Source organism: Mauremys reevesii, linkage group 4, assembly GCF_016161935.1.
Source record: "Mauremys reevesii isolate NIE-2019 linkage group 4, ASM1616193v1, whole genome shotgun sequence".
Classification (NCBI taxonomy): domain Eukaryota; kingdom Metazoa; phylum Chordata; order Testudines; family Geoemydidae; genus Mauremys; species Mauremys reevesii.
In genome coordinates this window covers 148712608-148739294 of record NC_052626.1, presented here as the reverse complement: position 1 = coordinate 148739294, position 26687 = coordinate 148712608, and the positions used below count along the sequence as shown (strand labels likewise).

The 26687-nt window shown below is 58.6% G+C and overlaps 3 protein-coding genes across 4 annotated transcripts; 1 reads left to right on the top strand and 2 right to left on the bottom strand.

The window, feature by feature from the left end:
* Positions 1-7325: 7325 nt before the first annotated feature.
* Positions 7326-15052, bottom strand: BCL7C (BAF chromatin remodeling complex subunit BCL7C). Its single transcript, XM_039534313.1, has 6 exons — positions 14774-15052; positions 13757-13835; positions 13515-13623; positions 9035-9196; positions 8660-8745; positions 7326-7703 (listed from the first exon to the last, which is right to left on the bottom strand). Exons 1-6 carry the CDS (start codon positions 14863-14865, stop codon positions 7557-7559), a joined length of 675 nt encoding a protein of 224 aa, XP_039390247.1. The 5' UTR covers positions 14866-15052; the 3' UTR covers positions 7326-7556.
* A 3078-nt stretch (positions 15053-18130) lies between these two features.
* Positions 18131-21866, top strand: LOC120403341 (cardiotrophin-1-like). 2 transcript variants are annotated; one of them, XM_039534330.1, is made up of 4 exons: positions 18190-18234; positions 18864-19012; positions 20319-20455; positions 20824-21866. In XM_039534330.1, exons 2-4 carry the CDS (start codon positions 18973-18975, stop codon positions 21277-21279), a joined length of 633 nt encoding a protein of 210 aa, XP_039390264.1. In that variant the 5' UTR covers positions 18190-18234; positions 18864-18972; the 3' UTR covers positions 21280-21866. The 2 variants fall into 2 exon arrangements, with proteins under 2 accessions (XP_039390265.1, XP_039390264.1); XM_039534331.1 differs by lacking the exon at positions 18864-19012 and having other exon boundaries at positions 18131-18234.
* A 2559-nt stretch (positions 21867-24425) lies between these two features.
* LOC120403342 (cardiotrophin-2-like) lies at positions 24426-26346 on the bottom strand. The gene is made up of 2 exons (XM_039534332.1): positions 26164-26346; positions 24426-24884 (listed from the first exon to the last, which is right to left on the bottom strand). The coding sequence occupies exons 1-2, from the start codon at positions 26344-26346 to the stop codon at positions 24426-24428; spliced, it is 642 nt and encodes a 213-aa protein (XP_039390266.1).
* Positions 26347-26687: the final 341 nt, after the last annotated feature.

The window sequence follows — 26687 nt, the reverse complement described above, 5'->3', positions numbered from 1 at the left end:
GATGACAGAACAAGGAGCAATGGTCTCAAGTTGCAGTGGGGGAGGTTTAGGTTGGATATTAGGAAACACTATTTCACTAGGAGGGTGGTGAAGCACTGGAATGGGTTCCCTAGGGAGGTGGTGGAATCTCCTTCCTTAGAAGTTTTTAAGGCCCGGCTTGACAAAGCCCTGGCTGGGATGATTTAGTTGGGGGTTGGTCCTGCTTTGAGCTGGGGGTTGGACTAGATACCTCCTGAGGTCCCTTCCAACTCAGGTCATCTATGATCCAGAGCTGGGAGCCAGCCAGGGCGTCTTGCTTGGTATCGGGGAGTCTGGGCCAGGAGGTCTGTGAGCCCTGTTGCTTCTGAGGAAATATCTTGCCTTCCCTGCCCCTGGGCTGCTCCCTGGTAGCCAGTGATCTGAGCACTGCAGGTGCTGCCCCCTAGCCGGGGGGCATCTGTCTGGGCTCACGCTCAGCTCCCGCCCTATCCTGCAGCCCCGAATCCCCCTCTGAACTGAGTGGGGGGAGGGACTAACTCCACCCCAGGAACTGCCCCTCCCTACCTAGTCTGGTCTGCCCCAGTTGATGCCTCCAGTGCAGCTGGCAACGGCCACCCCTTTGCGCTTCTGGGATTGGTCTGCTGGAGGATAACAGCCTGCTACCGCTGCCAGATGATGGAGTGACTCCCTTAGCTCAGCTAAGGGAGTCTGTTAGTCTATAAGGTGCCACAGGATTCTTTGCTGCTTTTAGCTCAGCTGGAGTCTTGTAGCTGTTTCAGTTGACGGCGTTACTCCTCTAGTGTCCTGGCTCCACTGAGTGGCTCATGCTAGAGGACAACAACCTACTGCCACTCTCAGAGCCAGAGTCCACAGCCCCTTAGGCATATAAACTGAGGACTCAAGATTTCCTTCCTGTGCTGATTCCCCCATCCTGTCCCCACTGGCATCACTCCCACTCCCTCTCCAGCCACTGCAAGGATCATCAAGGGAATAGTGAATGCCAGAGTTGGCAGGCAGAGATTGAGAGGCGCAAGGAAGTTCATGTTCAGAGTAATGGGCTCAGGCTCTCTGCAGACCTAGGCAGGGTGGCTGCATTGGTTACAAGCAGGACAGCTCCCCCATCTCAATGCAATGGGCTCAGGCAGGCATCAGTTGCCCCTGGAACTTTATCTCCCAGGGTTGAAGGAGAAACTGATGACACCAGTCCAGTATTTCTTTGGTGCAATCCTGTTTATTTACAAAGGGCAGACACAAAGTCCTGTTTCCCTGACCCTAAGTGGAATCAAAATAGCAGGAGACAGTTTCTTTGCTCACAATCCCATGCCTACCTCCAGCCAGCGCACTGCCCAAAAATCTCACCCAGAGCTTTTTCTCTTGGGGGGGGGCACTCTACCAGTATTTTTGTCAAAATGAAACACTTTGATCGCCCTGAAATCTAATTTGCTTTTGGAGAGAATGCCAAAAGCGTCTACACCTGTTGGAATCTCTCCATCCTTCACGGGAATCGCATTTCTATGCCCACATAAACCCCTTTCTGCAATGGCGGCACTGGTGGGGAGGGGTGTCTCCACATTGGTGTCTGTAGTGGGATGCCTCGCCCCCTTGGGGCACCATAGGGTGTGCTGTCAGTTCTGAGCAGTGGGTGAACCCCCAGCTGTAGTCAGGGCAGAGATGGGGTTCCCCTGCCTGGTGGGTGGCCTGCCGGGGGCTCAGGTATTGGTGCTGAGGAGGCTGGAGAGACGGGTGAATTCCGGCTGCGCTGGGAGCATCAGTAGGCATCCCCCACAATCACGGGACACGTATGCCAAGAGTGCTGTCTTGTGCGTCCTCCTGGATCCCCAAAACGGCCCATGCAGATCTGCTGCTGCTCCCTCGGGATTCTGGGAAACATCCTCTTGGGATCTCCCCAAGAATGTCCCGTGCAGATCCTGTCCCGCAGGATTCTGGGACGCGTCCCCTCAGCACGGCCTGCGCAGATCTGCTCCCTCCGTCCCCTTGGGGTCTTCAAGGGAACGTCCTGCAGGGATCCTCTCCTTGACGGGGATCCTCTTCCTGGCACCTGCTGGGAGAGGGGGGCAGGGGAGGGACCCAGCCAGGGTTCATTCCCTGCGCTGGGAAGAGAGGGAGGGTTGGGGAGGGGGCACTCCTGTAACAGACCAGAATTACAAAGGGCCTCTGGCCAAGATCAGGGGCCCCCTTGTGCCAGGGGCTGCACTGTCTAAATGGACCTTTCGCTCCCCGTTACCTGGGCTTTGCTTTCCAGAGCGAGGCAGCAGGAGGTTCGTGTCTGAAGCAGCTGGTGCCGGTGGCGATGAAGAAATCTCAGGAGGGGGCCTGGGCATTTCCCTGCTGCGCAGGTGGATCCTAATCCGCCCTCCTAGAGGACAGCATGAAGGAGATGACAATCTCCCAGTTCCCTGGGGTGAATCAGGACTCCTGGGTCCTTCCACCCCAGCTTGGGGAGGGGAACCGGGTGGGGTCTAGTGGGTTAGAGCAGGGGGTGGCTTTGAACCAGGACTCCTGGTTCAATCCTGTCCCTGGAAGGGGAGTAGTGGGTTGGGGGTGGCTGTGAACCAGGACTCCTGGTTTCGATTCTGTCCCTGGAAGGGGAGTAGTGGGTTGGGGAGGGGATGGGAACCAGGACTCCTGGGTTCTATGCTGGCCCTGGAAAGGAAGTAGTGGGTTAGAGGGGAACCAGGACTCCTGGGTTGTATCCTGTCCCTGGAAGGGGAGTAGTGGGTTGGGGGGGGATGGGAACCAGGACTCCTGGGTTCTATGCTGGCCCTGGAAAGGAAGTAGTGGGTTAGAGGGGAACCAGGACTCCTGGGTTGTATCCTGGCTCTGGGAGGGAAGTGGACTGGGAAGGTTAAAGCAGGGTAGGCTGGGAGTCAAGGCTCTGGGGTTCTAGCCCCAGCTCTGACTAAGCTGCTGAATTTCTCCGGGCCTCAGTTTCCCTGGCTGTGAAATGGGGACAAGGATTCTTCCTTTGTCGGATGAGAGTGTCAATTCGGTGGGGGCGGGGGCGCTCTCGCGCAGTGCGTCTGGGCAGGGCCCCGATCCCGGTGTGTGTGTTGTGGGGGGGGGGTCTGTGCACCGACGCGGGGGGCGGATCGGAGGGGGGGTGCAGCACCGAGCTCAGCTGTATTAATAACCAGCCCCTCCCAGAGCCGGGACGCGAGCGGAGGGTGAGCGGGGTTACACCGGGCGGAAATGGACGCGGCTGGGCTGGGGGGAGCCCCGCAGCAGTCCCGCTGCCCCCAAGGGACTACATTTCCCAGCATGCCTCGGCCCCTTTAACCCTCTGCTCGCCGCAGCTCTGGAGAGAGGCTGAGCCGGGGCAGGAGGAGCTTGCCCTGGGGTGGGGTGCGGTGCGTGGGGGCTACTATCACCGCCTGTGAGTCCCAGAGGCGGGGAGCCGGCCCCTGCTCTCACCCACCAGACCCCACTCCCCTCCCAGAACTGGGGAGAGAACCCAGGAGTCCTGGCTCCCACCCCCCCCCACCCCTGTTCTAACCCACCAGACCCCACTCCCCTCCCAGAGCCAGGATGGAACCCAGGAGCTCCAGCCCCAGCTGCAGGAGGGAGTGGGGTTTACCTCAATCAGAGGGTGTGTGTGTGGGGGGGTCAGTACAGCATCTGATGCAACAGGGCCCCCGATCTCAATGATGGGGTCTGTGCACACCCAATGTGACAGGGCCTCTGATTTTGGTTAGGGCAGGAGGGTCAGTGCAGCGCCCACCACAATGGAGCCCTGCTGTCCAAATATTATAACACACGTAACCAATTAAAACAACGTATAAAAGAATTTACAATCAATATCCTCTTTTAGCAGAGCTTTTCAAACACTTGCACCAGGTTAGCCTGGGAGGGTGTGGGGGGATGCCTCCTCGGAGGACTCAAAGCCTTAGAAATCAGGGTGTTAAATTTCTATTCTCCTGCTTTTCTCAGGCAGCTAAACAACAGCCACTAAAATTCGATATTTTTAAATCAGCACGTCTGGCTAACTTGCATCCAAGAGTTTTAAAAGAGCTGGCCGAGGAGTTGCTGGACGGTCAATGTTGATTTTCAATAAGCGGCAGGGCACCAGGGAAGTTCCAGAAGACCGGAAGAAAGCTAATGTTGTGCCAATGTTTAAAAAGGGTAAATAGGGAATTGTAGGCCTGTTTGTCTGACATCGATGCTGGGCAAAATAATGGCGCAGCTGATACAGGAATCCATTAATAATAAACGAAAGGAGGGTCCTATAATTAATGCCAATCACCGTGGGTTTACAGAAAATAGATCCCGTCAAACGAACTTGATATCTCTTTTGGTGATGAGCTGGGAATACTGGTGCCGCATATAAAGACCTCGGACCACACCATCGTCACCCCGACCGCCAGAACGAAGCTGGAATGGACCCTGAAAGACGCCATCCGCTGCCACTACACTGAGAACCTCAAGTGGAAGCTGGACCAGGGCAAGTTTGCTTGATAAATGTAATCATGTTGACGTAACAGACTTCTGTAAGGACTTTGACTTGGTACGGCCCGACATTTTAATAAAAAATTAGAATGATATAAAGTGACCATGACCCACATTAACTGGGTTAAAAACTGGCTAACTGATAGATCTCAAACTGTAGCTGTAACCAGGGAATGGTCATCGAATGGGCGTGTTTCTGGCAGGGTCCCTCAGGGAGCGGTTCTTGGCCCTACACTGTGTAACATTTTTATCAATGACCTGGAAGCCAACATAAAATCGTCACCGAGAAAGTTTGCAGATGCCACACAGATTGGGGAAGTGATAACTAAGGAAGAGGCCGGGTCACTGATACAGAGCGATGTGGCTCGCTTGGTAAGCCGGGCGCAAGCAAACGCCGGGTGTTTTAATCCGGCTTAATGTAAATGTATCCATCTAGGAACAAAGGTCGGCCGTGCTTACGGGCTGGGGGACGCCCTCCTGGGAAGCAGTGAAAAGATTTGGGGGTCATGGTGGGTAATCAGCTGGACATGAGCTGCTGGTGACCAAAGGGCTAATGTGATCCATGGGGTGCATAAGCAGGGGACTCTCCAGGAGCAGAGAGGTTATTTTACTTCTGTATCTGGCCGTGGTGCGACCGCTGCTGGAATTCAGTTCTGGTGCCATTCAAGAAAGATGTTGACAAATTGCAGCGGGTTCAGAGAAGAGCTGCGAGAATGATTAAAGGATTCAAAAACCTGCTATATAGTGACAGACTCAGGGAGCTCAATCTATTTAGCTTAACAAAGAGAAGGTCTGGAGGTGACTTGATCCCACTCTAGAAATACCTACATGGGGAACAAAGATTTGATAATGGGGCTTGTCAATCTGGCAGACAAAGGTAGGGTGACCAGACAGCAAAGGTGAAAAATCGGGATGGGGGTGGGGAGTAATAGGAGCCTATATAAGAAAAAGATCCAAAAATCAGGACTGTCCCTATAAAATTGGGACATCTGGTCACCTTAGACAAAGGTCTAACGCGCTCCAATGGCTTGAAGTTGAAGCTACACAAATTGAGCCAAGAAACACGGGGACAGTTTTGACCAGTGAGGGTAATTAACCACTGGACCCCTTTGGGGCGGTGGTGCATTCTCCATCCCTGACCCTTTTAAAATCAGAAGGGGATTTTTTCAAAAAGCTCTGCGCTGGGAATGATTTGGGGGGACGGTCTCTGGCCCGTTACCCAGGAAGTCCGGCTAGATGATCACAATGGTCCCCTCTGCCTTTGGAATCTATGAATAGAACCCAGGAGTCCTGACTCCCAACCCCACCCTTGCTCTGACCCACATGACTTCACTCTCCTTCCAGAGCTGGGGATAGAACCCAGGAGTCCCAGCTCCCCGCTCTAACCCACCAGACCCAGACTGGGGTACAGCCTTCCCTCAAACCTTGGTAGTATGAGCGCAGAAGTGGGCCCTGCAACAAAGTGGGAATGTTCATAATGTTTTCATTGAATACTGTGTGTGTGCCTCAGTTTCCCCTATGCATTTCTTAAGTCCCTAGGTGGTGGGATAAGGGGGTGTGATTGTTGCAGAGCCCTAGAGGGCAGGGGTGATGGTGTCTGCACAGAGAATGGCCGACGCCCTGTCTCCTGGCAACCGATGGCCTGGACCCCTCCTCTGCAAGGTGCCAACTTGAAGGTATTGGAGAACAAAGAGATCAGGTGACTTCCTGGCCCGGGAAAGAGACAAAGGCCAGAGAAGGGGCTGGAGGGGTTTTCAGTTTGGAGCTGGCTGGGGAAACAGAGGGAACCCCAGCCAAGATGGACCTGGACTGAGGGGGTCCCGTTGTCTGTACCTACCAGCTCTGGTTTGACTGTGTTCCTGTCGTCTAATAAACCTTCTGTTTTACCGGCTGGCTGAGAGTCACGGTGAATTGCAGGAAGTGGGGGGTGCAGGGCCCTGACTCCCCCACACTCAGTGACAGGCCGGTTAGTGGAATTGTAGGAGGCCTCCGTTATAGTCCGGATATAGCCCCATCCTCTGGCGCATCACCCCAAAAGGAACAGAACCCAGGCGGGGACCCCAGAGCTGTGTTTTCTGAGCAGCGGGTGAGTCATCCCTGTGCTGCATCGCTGTGCGGCTGTTCCCCCAGAGGTGGTTGCATCTCAGCGCTGGGGTGCAGAGGAGACGTTCGCTTGGTTTACGAGGGCTGGGGCTGCTGTTAAATGACTGGCACAGAGGCACAGGAGCAGTTTAATAGCAAAGTCTATTGTTCAGACCAAAAAAATACGTATATACACCGAGAATGTAAAATTCACCCAGGCCCCCTCAGAGTCTGGCATCAGGGGATGTGGCGCATCTTTCCTTACCCATGTCCCATCTCCTCCCACAAAGGATAGAGCCCAGGAGTCCTGACGCCCATCCCCCCTGCTCTAACCACTAGACCCCACTCTCCTCTCAGGGCTGGGGATAGAACCCAGGAGTCCTGACTCCCATCCCCCCTGCTCTAACCACTAGACCCCACTCTCCTCTCAGAGCTGGGGATAGAACCCAGGAGTCCTGACTCCCATCCCCCCTGCTCTAACCACTAGACCCCACTCTCCTCTCAGAGCTGGGGATAGAACCCAGGAGTCCTGACTCCCATCCCCCCTGCTCTAACCCATCAGCCCCCACTCCCCTCCCAGAGCTGGGGATAGAACCCAGGAGTCCTGACTCCCATCCCCCCTGCTCTAACCACTAGACCCCACTCTCCTCTCAGGGCTGGGGATAGAACCCAGGAGTCCTGACTCCCATCCCCCCCTGCTCTAACCACTAGACCCCACTCCCCTCCCAGAGCTGGGGATAGAACCCAGGAGTCCTGACTCCCATCCCCCCCTGCTCTAACCACTAGACACCACTCTCCTCTCAGAGCTGGGGATAGAACCCAGGAGTCCTGACTCCCCTCCCCCATGCTCTAACCCATCAGCCCCCACTCCCCTCCGAGGAGTCCTGACCCAACGCCAACATCCTCTTCAAAGTGTCTTTGGTCCTTTCGCATTTGGCAAGCACGATTCACCTCCTGCCCAGCTCCCACTCTGCCCCCCATGCTCTCCAGTGCAGCACAAAGCCAGGGAGAGGGCAGGGAGGAGGCTAGGTCTATGGAGAGTTGGGGGCACCCATTTCCTGCTCCTCGGGGCAGATGCGCTTCAGGGGAGGTGCCCCCATGGACTCATCGTCCTCTTCTTCCAGCACCGGCTGCGGGAAGGTTGGGGCCGTCTCAAAGGGAGGTGCATCCTCTTGCCCCTTTGGGGAAAAAAGGAAGGGGTGTTATACTCAGAGAGAGCAGTGGGGGTGATGGACACCCCCAGCAACCTTGGTATGCCAGCCCTGATCCCGCCCAGATATCCCCATCAACCTCCCTACGTTCTCTTGTGCCATGGGTAAGCACCCCCTCAACATAAGCAATGAGACCTGCAGGCCAATGGCCCCACCTCCACCCAACTCAACCCAACCCTTCCAATGGCCCAACCTCTACCCAACCTTCACCAATGGCCCGACCTCCACCCAACCCAACCATTGCCAATGGCCCAACCTCCGCCCACCTAACCCAATCCAACCCAACCTTTGCCAGTGGTTCAACCTCCACGCAACCCAACTCAACCCACCCTTCACCAATGGCCCAATCTCCACTCATCCTAACTCAACCCACCCTTCACCAATGGCCCAATCTCCACTCATCCTAACTCAACCCAACCTTTGCCAGTGGTTAAACCTCCACACAACCCAACTCAACCCACCCTTCACCAATGGCCCAATCTCCACTCATCCTAACTCAACCCAATCTTTGCCTATGGCCTAACCCAACCACCAGCAATGATGCAACCTCCTCCCAACCTAACTGATCCCAGGCTTTGCCAATGAACCAACCTCCACCCCACCCAACCTTCACCAATAGCCCAACCCAATGCAACTTTCACCACTGGCCCAGCCTCCACTCAGCCCAACCTTCCCTAATGGTCTAACTTCTATACAGCTCAACCCAACCACTGCCAATGGGCCAACCTCCACCCAACCCACCTCCCAGTCTCCACCCCACTCAACCCACCCCCACGCACCCTTCACCTCCAAGCACCTGACCCAACATCTCAACTCCATACATCCCTCAATTCCACTCTTCCGTGCATTTCCCCCACACCATGCGCTCCCCGATCTACACCTCCACGGCCCACCCCCATACACCCCTCAATTTCCCCATGCACCTGTGACTCCAGTAGGCCTGGAACAGGGTCCTCCTTGGTCAGCATGGGGGGCTCGTCCGTCCCCTCAAGCAGCAGCACCCCAGAGTCTGCACCCAGAGAGGAACGAAGACACGGGAGTACCCTGGGATTATTGACCCTTGGTGCCAGCTCACCCCCAGTAACCCCATGCAGCCCCCCTCTGCTGTAGCCCTCCAGGAAGCACGGCCATCCGGCTGCCTGGGTCCCATCCCCTCACTCCCTGGGGGCTTGAAGTGATGCCATCCTGGACTCCCTCACGCCCTAGGAGTGCTGGGGGTCCTGGGCTCCACTCGCTGCCTCCCTCCCTCCTTTAGGGGCTGGGAACACGGCCTCCCTCCCCCGCACCACGGCACTTACCCCCTTCCTGCCCCAGCATGGGGGGCTGCGAGTCCTCCGCTTTCAGTTCCCCCAGCGGGGTGGGGGTTGCCGTCTGGCTGCGGTCGGGGGTGGGGCTGGAGCTGGTGTCTCCCCCCTTGGCCAGGGAGGTCTCAGACAGCGAGCTCTGGTTGCTGTTCTCATCTGCAAAGGGGAGAGGGTTACAGGTGGGGGCCGTCTCGGACACCTGGGTCCCATCCCTCACTCCTCTGGAGGCTGGGGGTGCTGCCATCCTGGATGCCTGGGTCCCATCCCTCACTCCTCTGGAGGCTGGGGGTGCTGCCATCCTGGATGCCTGGGTCTCATCCCTCACTCCTCTGGAGGCTGGGGGCGCTGCTACCCCGGAAGCCTGGGTCCCATCCCCTCACTCCAGACGTGCTGGGCACACTGCCATCCCGGATGCCTGGGTCCCATCCTCTCACTCCAGATGTGCTGGGCACACTGCTATCCCAGACACCTAGGTCCCATCCCCTCACTCCAGATGTGCTGGGCACACTGCCATCCCGGACACCTAGGTCCCATCCCCTCACTCCAGATGTGCTGGGCACGCTGCCCTCCCAGACACCTGGGTCCCATCCCCTCACTCCAGACGTGCTGGGCACGCTGCCAACCCGGACGCCTGGGTTCCATCCCCTCACTCCAGATGTGCTGGGCACGCTGCCATCCCAGACACCTGGGTCCCATCCTCTCACTCCAGATGTGCTAGGCACACTGCCATCCCGGACGCCTGGGTCCCCATCCCCTCACTCCAGATGTGCTGGGCACGCTGCCATCCCGGACACCTGGGTCCCATCCTCTCACTCCAGATGTGCTAGGCACACTGCCATCCCGGACACCTGGGTCCCATCCTCTCACTCCAGATGTGCTAGGCACACTGCCATCCCGGACACCTGGGTCCCATTCCCTTGCTCCCCAGGGACCCTTTGGAGTGAACCTTTCTGGTGCCATCCCAAATGTCCAGTCCCATTCTGGACACCTGGGTCCTACCTCCTCAATCTCAGGGGGCGGGGTTCAGAGTCCTGCTCCGCCCTCCCGGATGAGAGCACACCTGAGCTATTATTAATGGGGGATCTTCACTCCCCCGATATCTGCTGGAAAACGGTGGCAGCAAAACATCCTACGTCCTGCCAATTCTTAGCGTGGGTAGGGGACACTCTCTGATCCAGGGAACACTGTGGGGCTGGTTCGGACCAAGAGGGACGAATTAGTTGCCAACGTGAAGGTGGTCGGGAATTTGGGAGGAAGCGATCGGGATCTGACAGATCTCAGGTTCCCGTGGAAAGGAGGACCTGAGAACAGCAAAACCAGGCCACTGGACTTCAGAAAGGCGGATGTCAACTGACTGGGAGAAATAGCAGGCGGCGTCCCGTGGAAAGACCAATTAGGAAGAAGAGGAATCCAAGGGGGCTGGCAGATCCTCAGAGATTTAATAATACCAGAGGCTCAACATCAAGCTATTCCCATGCCGAGGAAAGGGAAGAGCCCAGGTGGCTGCACAAGGAGCTTTTTAACGCTCTGAAACCCACAAGGGCACGTCCCCAAGGACGTCTACATGGGAGCAGCAGGAGCGTGTAGGGACACAATCAGGAAGGTCAAGAGAAAGAGAGAGTTACAGCTGGCAAGGAGAGGTTCTTCAAATACACCGGCCAAAAAAGAAAGATCAAAGACAGTCAAGGCGCCCAGAGGCGGGGGGCAAGTGGGGCAATTTGCCCCAGGCCCTGCAGCCCCCCCCCCCCAAGAATATAGTATTCTATAGTACTTCAACTTTTTTTATGGAAGGGGCCCCCAAAATTGCTTTGCCCCAGGCCCCCTGAATCCTCTGGGAGGCCCTGAAGACGGTGCGGGTCCTCTGCTCAGGGGAGAAGGGGAGCTGGTGACGGAAGATGATAGGAAGGCAGAGCTGCTCAATACCTACTTTGCTGCAGGCTTCACACACAAAAGGACGCGTGTCCGGCCGACTCGCGAAGTTACCGCAGACAAAGTCGGGGAAGGGCTGCAGATCGGGACAAATGGAGCACGCCTCGGAGATCTTCTGACCAGCTTGAATGAATTCAAGTCAGCGAGGCCGGAGGCTCTGCACCCCAGGGCGCTGACGGAATTAGCTGAAGACATCTCGGAGCCACTGGCAATAATATCTGCCAACTCACGGGTGATAGAAGAGGTCCCGGAGGGGCTACCGTCGTGCCCATCTTTGAAAAGGAGGAGCCGGGGAGCTATAGGCCAGTCAGCCTGGCTTGGATACCTGGGAAGCTACTGGAGCAATGCATAAAACCTTCCATTTGTGAATGCCGGGAGGATGAACGGGGTGACCACCAGCAGCCAGCGTGGATTTACCAAGAACAAATCCTGCCAAATCAGCTTGATTCCCTTCTTTGACAGGGTGGCGGGTTTGGTGGAGAGGGGGAAAACGGTGGACATAATATACCTGGATTTCAGCCAGTCCCACATGACATTCTGAGAAGCAAGCTGGAAAAAGGCGGGCTCAGAACAAATACCAGGAAGTGGACACATCATTGGTTGAGTGACTATGAATGGAATGATGTCGGTTTCCAGGGAGGACTCAAGTGGGGTTCCACAGGGATCTGTTCTGGGTCCGGCATTCTTTAACATCTTTATTAATGACCTGGCTGGAAGAATAGGAAGCATACTGGTCAAATCTGCAGCTGACACAAAGCTGGGGAGCATGCCAACGCTTTGGAAGGTAGAGAAATCTTGATACGTTGGAGAACTGGGCCACAGATAGAATGAAATTCAACACACGAAACGGGAAATGGCTGCCTAGGATGCAGTATGGCAGAGAGGGATCTGGGGGTCAGAGTGGATCACAAGCTGCATATGAGTCAACAGTGTAACGCTGTTGCAAAACAAGCAAACCTCATTCTGGGGTACATTAGCTGGAGTGTTGTAAGCAAGACACAAGAAGTAATTCTTCCGCTCTACTCCGCACTGATTAGCCCTCAACTGGAGTCTTGTGTGCAGTTCTGGGCACCACATTTCAGGAAAGATGTTGAAAAATTGGAGAAAGTCCAGAGAAGAGCAACAAAAATGAGGAAAGGTCTAGAAAACATGAGCTGTGAGGGAAGATGAAAAAACTGGGTTTGTTTAGTCGGGAAAAGAGAAGACTGAGAGGGGACATGATAACAGTTTTCAAGTACATAAAGGGTTGTTACAAGGAGGAAGAAGAATTGTTCTTCTCAATCTCTGAGGACAGGACAAGAAGCAATGGGCTTAAACTGCAGCAAGGGAGGTTTAGGTTGGACATTAGGAAAAACTCCCTAACTGTCAGGGTGGTTAAGCACCGGAATAAATTGCCCAGGGAGGTTGTGGAATCTCCATCACTGGGGATTTTTAAGAGCAAACACCTGTCAGGGATGGTCTAGATAATACACCTCTACCCCGATATAACACGAATTTGGATAGAACGCAGTAAAGCAGCGCTCTGGGGGGGGCGCACTGCAGTGGATCAAAGCAAGTTCAATATAACGCGGTTTCACCTATAACACGGTAAAATTTTTGGCTCCCAAGGACAGCGTTATATCGGGGTAGAGGTGTCCTTAGTCCTGCCGTGAGGGCAGGGGACTGGACTAGGCGACCTCTCGAGGTCCCTTCCAGTCCTGTGATTCTAGGATTCTAAAGACAAATGGACGGTGCTACACGCAGGGAAGAAAAACCAAATGCTCCAATGCAGAATGAGCGGGGGCGGGGGGTAGCTGGCTTGGCAGGAGCACTGCTGGGACGGAGCTGGGCGTCGTGGTGGATCACCACCTCCACGTGAGGCAGCCATGCGATGCTGTTGCAAAAAAAAATTTAAAAAGGCAAATGCAGTTAACAGAAGCGTCGCATGCGAGTCACGGGAGGGGCCGGTCCCGGCTAGGCCTCGGCTGGAGGAGTGTCTGCAATTTTGGGCTCCGGCGTATAGACGGGATGTGGAGACATTGGAAAGGGCCCAGCGGCGAGTGACGAAGCTGGTCAAAGGGATGGCAGGCAGGCCACTGGGCAAAGGCAGAAGGATCTGCATATGCTTGGAAAAGAGGCGATTGAGGGGGAAACATGCAGCCGTAAAAGGGATGGAGAACAGTTGTTCTCTCTTGGAGGGCAGGACCAGAGGGTTCAAACCGCAGCAGAGCAGATTTAGATGAAATCTCAGAAACAACGTCCTGAGTGTCAGAACAAGCGGACAATGGCACAGACCTGCCTAGGGAGGGTCATGGAAGCTCCTTCACTGGAGGGTTTTAAAAGGGGGCTGCACGGTCACCTGTCTGGGATGGTTTAGACAGAACAGATCCTGCATCTGGGCAGGGGGTCGGACTAGCTGACCCTCCTCACCCTGTGGCTCTCTGCCTGAGTCCCACTGCCCCCTCCCGAATTCTCATGCCTCAGTGAGCTGGGGATGCTGCGGGAGCCCCAACGCCATGCCTGGCTGTCCCGGACGCCTGGGTCCCCTCCCCAGCCAGCAACGTACCGTTCAGGTCCAGCATGAGGAGGGCGGGGTTGGCCCGGGGGCTGGGCACGCGCCCCCTCCTCTCCCGGCCCTTGTGCCTCTCCCCGCTGCCGGCCAGTCGCCGCTTCTCCTGCAGGGAGGGGAAGAGAGCGGGGGGGGGTAGAGATGGCCTCCAAATGGTGGGGGGGAAAGGAGGGGCAAGGGGAGCGCGGTAGGGACAGACAGACGGGGCGGGACAGACGGGCGCCCAGCCCCTCTCTCACCTCATCCCGGGGGTCCACAATGGGCACCCACTTGTAGATCCTCAGAGACGTGTCGCCCACGGTCACCCAGCGCTTCTCCCTGGGTAGGGGGAGAGGAGGAATTAAACTGGCTGGATTATAGCCCTCCAGAGATTCCCCCCACCCCCAAAATCTTCAGAGATTCCCCTCCACCGCCATATACCCGATTGCAAGGCAATTCACTAGCAGAAGTAGTAGGTTATTATCCACTAAGCAGCACTAAAGGACTGATGCCATTAGCTAGCTGCGTTGGTGCAGAGCTGAAGAGGCCAGGCCTTCAGCTAGCAGCAGTGGTAGCTTATCATCCTCTGTCAGGAGGGATTAAAGCCTCAACTGGCATCCTTCTACCCTCTGAGTTAAAGCAGAGCCTCCTTTAAACAGCAGCAGCAGTAAGCTGTTATCTTCTCTTGACCAGTGTCACACATATCACCTAGGCCAGGGTAAATAATTTGACAGCCATTCATGTCTCAGGAGCAATTTCCACAGGAAAAGGGAGGCGAACGATAAACAAAATAATGACTAAAACCACAGAATAATAATTAATTGTCGTAATTAAGAGCCAGACCCTGCATTTAGTCACAGGGTGTTACTTTAAACACGCGGACAGCTCGCCCAGCACTGAGATGCAGCTACCTCTGGAGTGGGGCAGGTGGGGAACGGCCGCATGGGGCTGGCTCGCCCGGCCCTGAGATGCAGCCAGCTCTGGGGTGGGGCAGGTGGGAGACGGCCACACAGTGACACTGTATGCGGCTGGCTCGCCCGGCCCTGAGATGCAGCCAGCTCTGGGGTGGGGCAGGTGGGAGATGGCCACACAGTGACACTGTATGCGGCTGGCTCGCCCGGCACTGAGATGCAGCCACCTCTGGGGTGGGGCAGGTGGGAGACGGCCACACAGTGACACTGTATGCGGCTGGCTCGCCCGGCCCTGAGATGCAGCCACCTCTGGGGTGCGGCAGCTGGGAAACACCCCCCCACACCCCCCACGTGTTGCTCACTCACCATCTGCGCACTTTCTCGATGGCCGCCATCACCTTCTTGATGTCATCCTTGGCCCGGCTGCGGGTCTCGGCCCGCACCGTGCGCCCTGACATGGGGACGGCGCCCGGGGGGGAGGAGAGGGGGGCGGCGGAGGGGAACGACACCTTCGTCTGACGGGGCTTGGGGAGCCCGAGGGGAGGCTCACTCGGCGTCTGTCTGTCCAACAGGTCACCCGTCCATGCAGCCCCCGATCGCCCCACGCCTCCCCCCGCCGGCTGCCTGCCTGGGACCTAGCGAGGGCGCCCCATAGACCCCCCCCACTGCTCCTACCCCCCCACTGCTCCTACCCCCCCGGATCCCTGCCCCGCAGCGCCCCTCCCGGCGGGGTGCCGAGCCCTCCGTCCGGTCGGTCTCCCGGGCTGTCCGGCCGGTCCGGTCGCGGGGCCAGGCCGGAGCAGCTCGGCTCGCTGCGAAAGGGCGGAGCGGAAGCGAAACTCCCCGGCTTCCGCGAGCCGAGCTGGGGCCTGCCGCGGGGGAGGGGAGTCGGAGCCAGGACGCCTGGGTTCTCTCCCGGCTCTGGGAGCTAGTGGGTTAGAGCGGCACGGGAGGGGGCTGGGAGCCCGGACTCCTGGGTTCTCTCCCCAGCTCTGAGAGGGGAGTGGGGTCTAGTGGGTTAGAGCGGTAGGGGAGGGGGCTGGGAGCCAGGACGCCTGGGTTCTCTGGCACTAGATCTCACTCCCCTACCCAAGACAAGCATAGCCCCCAGGAGGCCTGGCTCCCAGCCCCCAGGAGGCCTGGCTCCCAGCCCCCCGCACTAACTCACCAGACCCCCCTCCCCTCCCAGAGCCAGGGAGAGGACCCAGGAGTCGTGGCTCCCAGCCCCCCTGCACTAAGCCACCAGACCCCACTCCTCCCAGAGCCGAGGAGAGAACCCTGGAGGCCTGGCTCCCCGCCCCCTAGACCCCACTCCCCTCCCCTCCTCCCCGAGCCAGGGAGAGGACCCAGGAGTCCTGGCTCCGAGCCCCTGCTCTAACCACTAGACCCCACTCCTCCCAGAGCCAGGAGAGGACCCAGGAGTCCCTCCCAGAGCCAGGAGTCCTGGCTCCCAGCCCCTAACCAGACCCCCCCTCCTCCCAGAGCCAGAGAACCAGGAGTCCTGGCTCCCAGCCCCCCAAGGGAGGGAGTCCTCCCAGCCCCCCCCCTAGACCCCACTCCCTCCTCCCAGAGAACCCAGGAGTCCTGGCTCCCAGCCCCTGCTCTAACCACTACCCCACTCCCTCCCAGAGCCCCCACTTCCCTCCCAGAGCCGAGGAGAGAACCCTGGAGTCCTGGCTCCCAGCCCCCCTGCTCTGACCACTACCCTCCACTCCCCTCCCAGAGCTGAGGAGAGAACCCAGGAGTCCTGGCTCCCAGCCCCCTGCTCTAACCACTAGACCCCACTCCCCTCCCAGAGCCAGGAGAGAACCCAGGAGTCCTGGCTCCCAGCCCCCCGGTAATCCTGGAAGCGGCTTGGAAGGGATTACAATGGAGGGGCTCGGATGCCCACACTGAGCTCATTGTGCTGTCGCTGACTCACGCCGGAGGTGTTGGGGGGAGGGGGGGGCACCATGACCTCAGCCTCACAAGGGACGGTCTCTCCAACCTGCTGCGGGTCTGGGGGCTGGGCAGAGCTGGGGGCTGTACCTTTCTGCCGCTCTTCCCGCACGTGTCACAAATAAAGAGCCGCAGAGGAGTCAGGCCAGAGCTTGCAGTAGCTTTCCGGGGCGGGGGGGGGGGGGTGTCTCTCTGGTGTTACACGAGTCTGGGTCATATAAGGAGTGAGGGACATGAAGAAAAGAGTTAAATGTACTACTTCTTCCCAGAGCTGGGACAGAACCCAGGAGTCCTGGCTCCCTGCCTCCCCCACCCCTCTAACCACTAGACCCCCCTCCCCTCCCAGAGCTGGGGAGAGAACCCAGGAGTCCTGGCTCCCAGCCTCCCCCACCCCTCTAACCACTAGACCCCACTCCTCTCCCCGAGCTGGGGAGAGAACCCAGCCCCCCTGCTCTAACCACTAGACCCCACTCCACTAAGATAGAGAAGGGTGGGGAGGTGGATGGGGTAGGGATAATATAGAGAGGGAGGTTAGAGGGGTGTGGGGGTGGGTGGAGGAGGAGGGGGTAAGATGGAGAGGGGGTGGGGTGGATGGGGTAAGAGGGGTGTGGGGGTGAATGGGGTGGGGAAGATGGAGAGGGTGTGGGAGTGGATGGGGTAAGAGAGGGGTGTGGGGCAGGAGGGGAGAGGGTAAGATGGAGAGGGGCGGGGTGGATGGGGAAAGAGAGGGTGTGGGGTGGGTGAATGGGGCGGGGAGATGGAGAGGGAGTGGGTGGATGGGGGAGGGGTAAGATGGAGAGGAGGTGGGGTGGTGGGTGGGGTAAGAGAACGGTGTGGGGGTGGGAGGGGTAAGAGGGGTGTGGGAGGGAGCGGGAGGGGAGGGGAAGATGGAGAGGGGTGGGGTGGGTGGAGGGGAGGGAAGATGGAGAGGAGTAGGTGGATGGGGAGGGGTGGTGGGTGGGGTAAGAGAACGGTGTGGGGGTGGGAGGGTGAAGATGGAGAGGGTGTGGGAGTGGATGGGGTAAGAGAGGGGTGTGGGGGTGGGTGGATGGGGAGGGTAAGATGGAGAGGGGTGGGGTGGATGGCGTAAGAGAGGGGTGTGGGGTGGGTGAATGGGGCGGGGTAAAATGGAGAGGAGGTGGGGTGGTGGGTGGGGTAAGAGAACGGTGTGGGGTGGGAGGAGGGTAAAATGGAGAGGAGTGGAAGGGGTAAGAGAGGGGTGGGGTGGATGGCGTAAGAGAGGGTGTGGGGTGGGTGAATGGGGCGGGGTAAAATGGAGAGGAGGTGGGGTGGTGGGTGGGGTAAGAGAACGGTGGGGGTGGGAGGGTAAAATGGAGAGGAGTGGGGTGGAAGGGGTAAGAGAGGGGTGTGGGAGGGGGAAGATGGAGAGGGCGTGGGGGTGGGTGGATGGGGGCGGGAGGAAGATGGAGGGGGTGGGGGAGGCCCGAGGGGCGCAGGGACGGACACACAGAGCCTGCTCCCCCGCCGCCCCGGCCTGGCGCACCGCGGCCCCTTTAAGCCGGCTCAGGAATGTGTTTATGCCCCAGGCTGCCCCCCCCCCCCAGCGCACCGCCCGCCCATGGAGGGACGGGCCCGGGCGGGGGAGCGGAGCAAAGAGCAACCCCCCGCCCCTCCCCCCCCCCCCAGGGGCTGATCACCCCCCCGCCTCCAGGAGCTGATCACCCCCCCGCCCCCCCAGGGGTGCGCCCCCCGGCCGGGCCGCGTTAGCGCTGAGCTCAGCCTCCTGGCATCCACGCGGGTCCGGGAAGGGGGCGGGGGCGAGGGGGGGGGCTGGCAGGGGATATAAACGCGGGGCCCCCGCCCCCAGCCTGGCCTCTCCCAGGCAGCAACAAGTGAGCGCGGCTGGGACAGCATGGAAGTACTGACAGGTAGGGGAGCCCGGACTCCTGGGTTCCTTCCCGGGCCCTGGGAGGGGAGTGGGGTCTAGTGGTTAGAGCAGGGGGGCTGGGAGCCAGGACTCCTGGGTTCTCTCCCCGGCTCTGGGAGGGGAGTGGGGTCTAGTGGTTAGAGCAGGGGGGCTGGGAGCCAGGACTCCTGGGTTCTCTCCCCGGCTCTGGGAGGGGAGTGGGGTCTAGTGGTTAGAGCAGGGGGGCTGGGAGCCAGGACTCCTGGGTTCTGCCCCCAGCAGTGTATGACTCAGCCCCCCCACCATTTGGGGGACATTCCTGGGTCCCCGGGGGGGCGGCAGCTGGCACAGTGGAAGTGCTGAATTGGGGGCAGGAGTAAGGGCTTAGATGGGCCAGGGTGTGGGCTGGTGAGGGGCCTGGCGTCCCCAAGGGGGGCACTTCTGGCCACCACCCCCACGTCTTCTTCCACCTTCCCCCCACCTTCCCTTCCAAGAGCTAACCCTGGGGTGACCAGATGTTCCATTTTATAGGGACAGTCCTGATTTTGGGGTCTTTATCTTGTATAGGCTCCTATTACCCCCACCCCCATCCCGATTTTTCACATTTGCTGTCTGGTCACCCCAGCTAACCCCCTTCTGTCCACCCACCAGCTCCTGCCCCGGGGACGTCTCTGCGGGGCCAGCCGCTCCGCTGTCCGCCCAGCACCTGCCTGCAAGGCGGCTCTTCCGGCCTGGGCTGGGCTGGGGTGGCCCCTAGCTAATGATTGACTGGTGGAGCTTTGGGCGCCAGAGGCATCTGGGTAGGGACCGAGCGTGACGAGCGTGGTCAGGTCTTGAACCAAAAGGCCGTGATGTGCTCGTCGAGACCCACCAACGCGACCACCCAGGGCTGCTCTAATCAGTAGGCCATACTCCCTTCCTGAGAACCCAGGAGTCCTAGCTCCCAGCCCCCCCTCTTCTAACCACCAGATCCCACTCCCCTCCCAGAGCCAGGGATGGAACCCAGGAGTCCTGGCTCCCAGCTCTGACCACTAAGCCCCACTCCCCTCCCAGGGCTGGAGACAGAACCCAGGAGTCCTGGCTCCCAGCCCCCACAACCCCTAAACCCCACTCCCCTCCCAGAGCTGGGAAGAGAACCCAGGAGTTCGGGCTCCCAGCCCCCCCCCCCCCGACCACTAGACTTTGCAGAGCCAGGGAGAGAACTCACGAAGTATTGGCAACTCCCCCCAGGAGACTGGCATCACCCAAGGTGGAGAAGGGTCCCAAGCTGTGCCTTGTCCGCCTCCTCCGGCTTGGGCGGGTGCCCAGCACAGTGCAGGGCTGGGGCTGGCAAGGTTCTCGGGCCGTTGGGGCATCGCCGTAGCTACAGGTCGGGCTGGGAACCTGGCAGGGGGCTGATGGTTGGGACGTGACCAGCTACCTGAGAGTGGGGGCGGGCACGGGCACTGCCTGGCACAAGCTCATCATGCTCAGAGATCAGTGAAAGGGGGAGGTTAGACAGAGGGGCTCTGGTGGGTTAGAGCCGGGGGCTGGGAGCTAGGACTCCTGGGTTCTCTCCCCGGCTCTGGGAGGGGAGTGGGAGCCAGGACTGCTGGGTTCTATCCCCAGCTCTGGGAGGGGAGTGGGAGCCAGTGGGTTAGAGCCGGGGGCTGGGAGCCAGGACTCCTGGGTTCTCTCCCCAGCTCTGTTGTGACTTTTCCTCCCTTCCAAGGGAGCCACTGCTCCGTTCTGGTGCGTTGGTTCAGGACAATGGGATCTCTGGTGCTTGACTAGGAGGTAATACATTGATTACAATAGGGGGTGGGGTGCATCTGACACCTGGCAGGGGACTGCGTCAGCAGGGGGTGTTCTCCCTGGACAGTCAGTGATGGCCCCAATGCCCCTAGGAGGCGCTGTGCTGCAGGCAGATGGAAGGAACCGTTGTGTGCGGCTGTTCCCCAGCTGCCCCACCCCAGAGGTGGCTGCATCTCAGCAGTATTTTTCCATGGGGGAATTTCCTAAGATGAATTTTCTCTCTACCTGGCTTCTGAGCCCAGGAGCTCGCTCCAAAGGCTTGCGGCTCTGAGCATGAGTTGAATAAACTCTTTGTTCACTTCCTCTCTCCAGTGGATCGCGCCAACCTGCTCTCTTCCGCCTCCTCTTCCTCGTCCCTCTCCCAGCAAGAAGTAGCCACCAAGATCAAGCAAACACACCGCCTGACGGTGCTGCTGAAGCACTGCTCTGAACAGCTGCTGGCAGAATATGTGAGCATTGGGGAGGGGGGATAGTGCTGCCCCCTGCTGGAAGGGTCAGAGTCCTCTGTGTGTGTCTCGCTGTCCCCTGTTACACAGTTGTCTACAGGGTTTTTTTTCAATTCCCTGGCTTCAATCCCAGGGGGGGACCATGTGGTGACACGCCCTTTGGGACCCTGAGTGAAACCATGACATCCGCCTGAGTCTGCGGAGAGCCTGACACGATGGCTCTGAGAGCGGGAAGCTGGCCCAAGCTGTTAACTCTTGAACCTAATGGTGGCAATTCACATATTAAATTTAATGTAACCAATAGACCCCACTCCTTTCCCAGAACTGGGGATAGAACCCAGGAGTCCTGACTCAGTGTCTCTCCGTTCCAGGTGCGTCACCAAGGGGAGCCATTCAGCAGTCCAGATTTCCAACCCCCTGCCATGGCAGTCCCCGGGCTGCCCTCGCCCTCTGTCCCCCCCGAGGCCTGGCTGGCGCTCAGCGACGGAAAGCGGCTCTGGCACCTTGCCGCGGCCTACGCCACCCTGCCCGGACTCCTGGGTTCCGTGCTGCGGCAGCAGGCCGAGCTCAACCCTTTGGCTTCGGAGCTGCATCGGCAGCTGGAGGCTGCGGCCCGTCAGTGCCGGGGGCTGGCCGGGAACCTGGAGGGGATCATGGGCGCCTTGGGGGTGCCAGCCCCCCCGCCTCCTTCCTCCAGCCTGGGTGGCCCACCTCCCAGCGCCTTCCTTGCTAAGCTGAGCGGGTACCACGTGTGCCGGCTGCATCGGGACTGGGCCATGCGGAGCCACGAGGCACTCGGGCTTCTCCGCACCAAGTACCCGGTGTGAGTGCCCCTATCCTCCCCTCTGCCCCCCAGATACCGCTGCCCCCACCTGTCTCCCCGGGAACCCTGGATCCTGCCCCCCCCAGATATCCCCTGCTCCTGTCAACCCCCAGGTCCTGTCCTCCATCTGCCCCTCAGATAATCCCTGCCCTCCACATGAACCCCCCTTGCATCTGCCCCCAAGTACCCCTGTCCCAACCATCCCCCCAAGAAACCTCCTGCTCCCCCATCTGACCCCCACAACCCTCTGCCCCCCCTGCTCCAACTTCCGACTCTCACACCCTCTCCTCCCCAGCCCTCACTGCAAACTCCTGGGGGGTCTCCTTTCCCCCAACTCCTGCCCTGGTTGTGGGGGGAGGGGATCCCACAGACACACACTCCCATGAAGGGGCCCTGCCCCACTGAACTCTGGGGGGGATCAGCCCAAACTCCCCCCTCCCTCTCAACAGAGACATTATGCAGAGGGGCTAGGAGGAGTCCCCTCTGCCCCCCCAATACTGGGGGACCTCCCACCCATATATATGGAGGGGCGGGGGGGGGCTTTGACCCACCCCCACCATCCCCCAAACTCTAGTTCATACTGTGGTATATTCTTACCGGAAAACACAGTGTCATAATTATTAATAAAGTATTTTTAATAGAAGCTCAAAGTGTGGGGAGTTTGCTGCCGGGGGTATGAGTGTGTCCTGGCTCTCAGCCCCCCCTGCTCTAACCCACCAGCCCCCACTCTCCTCCCAGAGCTGGGGAGGGAACCCAGGAGTCCTGGCTCTCAGCCCACCCTGCTCTAACCCACCAGCCCCCACTCTCCTCCCAGAGCTGGGGAGGGAACCCAGGAGTCCTGGCTCTCAGCCCCCCTGCTCTAACCCACCAGATCCCACTCCCCTCCCAGAGCTGGGGAGAGATCCCTGCACAAGCCTATTATGTCAGAAAAAACAGCTTTTATTGAATGTTGAAGAAACTCCTTTTACAGAAATTCCCTTGACGCAATGGCAGAGAAAGAGACGTGGGTGAGCCGTGAGAGTTTATAGGAATTCCAGCACTGCCCCCTGGTGGGGGGAAGTGGGGCTGTGTTTGCGTCTCTCTGTGTATGCATGTGAGAAAGAAAGAAAGACTACGGCCCTCTACGGGCTAGAATCAAAATTGCTCCACTATGTTTCATATTCCCCGTACTGCTAATGGCGGTTCCCCTGAGCTCAGGCAGAAGTAGCCCATGTTTTTAAGGCAGACAACTTTCTTTCTATCTGTGCTGCTACGCACCCACCCTGGAATAACAACCCTGAGCAGATACACAACGTAGAGAGACAAGTGTTGGACAGTAGTACCATCTAGGCTTATTGTAACAATCAAGCAGCGACATCCACAAAAGTCAATAAATTAATACAGTATCCAAGAAAATTCCACAGGTAGCAAGACTTGACCATGATTTTTAAGGCATCAAATTTTAGGGCTAGCAACATCCTCATGGAGCGTTCCTGAGCAGCTGGTCCCCAGCTGCCCCACCCCAGAGCCAGCTGCAGTTCAGCACTGGCTTGGATTCCCACCTCGGAACCTCACCTCACTTTATAAAGTGCTTCTTGTACATTTCTCTGGGTTCCCTTCAACAAACCTACAGTAATTTTCTCTTGATGTGGACGCAAGAGGTGTCCAAAGTATTAAAAGCCCCAAATTCAAGTTAACGTTCCCTCCTCTGTTAAATAATATAAATAATCCAGATAAATGTTTTTTTTGGATATAAATACAATGGGATTTAAAAATCTATATTAGAACATAAGAACGGCTGGATTGGGCCAGACCAAAGGTCCATCTAGCCCAGTATCCTGTGTGCAGACAGTGGCCAGTGCCCGGTGCCCCAGAGGGAATGAACAGAACAGGGAATCATCGAATGATCCATTTTCTTGACACACACGTAATAGATTTTGTGGCCTAGGATTTAAAGCCATGGACCTCAGGGCTCCTAGGTTCTACTCCGGCTCTGCAGGTCACTCACTGTCCCCTGCCGGTGATTCAGTTTCCCCATCTGTAAACGGGGTAAAGACAGCGCTCTCCCCTGTGGAGCGCTTTGAGATCTGTGGATGACCAGCACTAGCTAAGAGCTGGCCATTATTGTTCTGATAATTATCATCACATCTGGCACAAAAGGATCTTTCCTCATCTCAGTTTGGGCCAGAACTGACGTGAGGAGAAAAATCCACTGACCCTGAGCAAAACAACAATAACAAAACCCCCCACCTTTGGACTCATTTATCCCTCTTATGGAGGGGAGGAAATAAGGTTGATCGGAAACTTAGGACAGGAAGTGCATGTGCCACGGAAGCACATCAGCTGTCCTTCAGGCCCAGAGGAAGTGCGTGGTCTAGCCAGTAGGCCAGCAACCCTATTTGGGCCCCCTGCACGTGATGGATCCCTGAAGCAGAGGCCAACAGGAAGGGCATGGTCAAGCCAACAGGAAGTGTATTGGCCATCCTCTAGGCCAACAGGAAGTGCATTGGCTATCCACTAGGCTAACAGGAAATGCATGACCCAGTCCATAGGCCAACAGAAAGTGTATTGGCCATCCTCCTGGCCAACAGGAAGGGCGTGGTCAAGCCAACAGGAAGTGTATTGGCCATCTTCTAGACAAACAGGAAGTGCATGACCCAGTCCATAGGCAATAGGAAGTGCATTGGCTATCCACTAGGCCAACAGGAAGTGCATGGCCCAGTCCTTAGGATCACAGGAAATCCATGGCCCAGCCAACAGGAAGTGCATGGCCTGGTCTATAAGTCAACAGGAAGTGCATGGCCCAGACTAGAGGATCACAGGAAATCCATGGCCCAGCCAACAGGAAGTGCATGGCCCAGACTATAGAATCACAGGAAATCCATGGCCCAGCCAACAGGAAGTGCATAGCCCAGACTATCGAATCACAGGAAATCCATGGCCCAGCCAACAGGAAGTGCATTGGCTATCCACTAGGCCAACAGGAAGTGCATGGCCCAGTCCTTAGGATCACAGGAAATCCATGGCCCAGCCAACAGGAAGTGCATGGCCCGGTCTATAAGTCAACAGGAAGTGCATTGGCCCAACCAACAGGAAGCATCCTCTAGGCCAAGAGGAAACGCATGGTCCAGTCTCTATGCTCACAGACAGTGCCTGGCATGGTGGCGCCCCCTAGGCCGGGTACTTGGCCTTGAGCAGGGTGAAGTCACGCACAGTCCGGTCGACCCAGCCATGGTACTCCCGGCACACCACGTAGCCCCGGCACTTCTTCTCAAATGCCCCCACGCCAGCTGCCTCTGAGGTCAAGAGGTCTGTGGCCGGGGGCGTCGGGATGCCCATGGCAGCCATAATGGAGGTCAGGTTGGCCAGGAGACCTCGAGTCCGGGCCCGGGCAGTGCCCAGCATGGCCAGCAGCTCAGAGCAGTTGGGGCACAACTCGTCTTGGTCGTCCCACACCAGCTGGAGGAAGGCGTCAAAGGTGGCGTAGGCCCCATAGTTCCGCGCCAGCCGCTCCATGTCGCCCATGGTGCGCCAGGCCAGGAACGGGAGGGTGGCCACCGGCACCCCGGCCCACCGCAGCCCCGGGGCGCTGAAACCGGGGTCACTGAACGGGGAGCCCTGGGCGCTCAGCTGGTGGGGGGGAGACAGAAAAGGGGGGCGGTCAGGGCATGTGCTGTCCTCCCGCAGTCCCTGCCCCCCTCCCCCAGCTCCACCCCAAGATTGATTCAAATCCCCCCATTCCCTCCCCACAGAGACCCCATCTCCTCCCTCGACACCCCCTTCCAACCCCCCCAAATCCCCATAGACATGCAGAGGCAGAATGGGAGGGGGGAGAGAACTGGGTCCTCTGGGGGGGATGCCTGGGGTGGGAATTCCCATGGGGCTGGGAGGGGGGTCTCGGACCGTACCCCATCACCACCCGGCACCCTGGCATTCCCAGGGGTGGGTCGTACCAGCACCACCCCCCCCCCGCTCTGAAATTGCTGGCTGGGCTCCGGGCTGCAGAGAGCGTGTTGGCTGGGTGCTCAGCTGGGCGTGAACTGAGCTGGCAGCTTGGGGCTGGTGCCAAGGGGCTCCAGGCGGGGCGGCCAAAACGTGACACGCCCCCCCCGCCCCCCCGCGCATTGTCAGGGGGAGAAGGACCGTGACGGAAGGACAAGGCCATTGGAGGACTCACCAAGAGGCTGGATTAGATCATTCATATGTGTCTTCCCCGGGCGGGCGGGGAACTGGCTGGCTCAGGGGGCGGGGAATGGGACAGGGGCCTGTCCCCTCTAGGGGTGCTCCTGACCCATGAATAAAGCTGTGTTTTAGTCACAGGTATTTTTTAGGGAAGATCATGGACAGTTCCCAGGCAGTAAACAAAAATTCAGAGCCCAAGCCCCCCAGTGGTGCTGGGTGTGAGGGGGCCAGGCAATGGCACGTGGCCCCGGGACCCACCCTGGTGCTCGGGGAGGGAAGGTTGGCGGGGCTGGCAGGCTCCCTTCCCAGCAGGGCCGGCATGTCCCAGCAGCTCCTAGGCGGAGGGGCCAGGAGGCTCCACGTGCTCCTGCTGCCACAGTTGCCGGGTTCGGCAGCTCCCATTGGCTGAGAGCTGCAGCCAATGGGAGCTGCGGGGGCGGTGCTCGCGGACGCAGGCAGCGCGTGGAGCCCCCTGGCCCCTCTGCCTACGAGCTGCTGGGACATGCCGGTGGGAGCTGGGGAGCCCCCCTCCCAAGGCAAGCGCCGCCCCGGACCCCGGACCCCTACCCCAGCCCTGAGCCCCCTCCCACATCCAAACTGCTGCTGCTGCTGCAGAAGTCATGGAGGTCAAGGAAAGTCATGGACTCCATGACAGACACACAGCCTTGCCCATGAATGGCCCTAGAGGCCTCCGAGCCCCCTCCCACCCTGGGGGCCCAGCACTCACGTAGGTGTTGAGCAGCTTCGTGGTGTTGGTCTGCAGCAGCCGGGCCAGGTTGTAGGTCTGCGAGATGGTACTAGCACTGGGATTGGGGTCGGGCCGGGCCAGCTGGACCAGGACCAGGGACACAAGCAGATTCTGGGCTGCAAGAGTAGGGTGGAGGGGAGGCTTAGTAGGGGAGTCAGCCATTGGCCTGCCCTTCCCTCAGCCTGAGACATGGTTCTGCTGGGATCCCACCACTCCCACCAGCCCTCTGCTCTGGGTTATGGCAGTCACTAGTTCCTCTGCTGGGATCCCACCTCTCCCACCAGCCCTCTGCTCTGGGTTATGGCAGTCACTAGTTCCTCTGCTGGGATCCTACCGCTCCCACCAGCCCTCTGCTCTGGGTTATGGCAGTCACTAGTTCCTCTGCTGGGATCCCACCACTCCCACCAGCCCTCTGCTCTGGGTTATGGCAGTCACTAGTTCCTCTGCTGGGATCCCACCGCTCCCACCAGCCCTCTGCTCTGGGTTATGGCAGTCACTAGTTC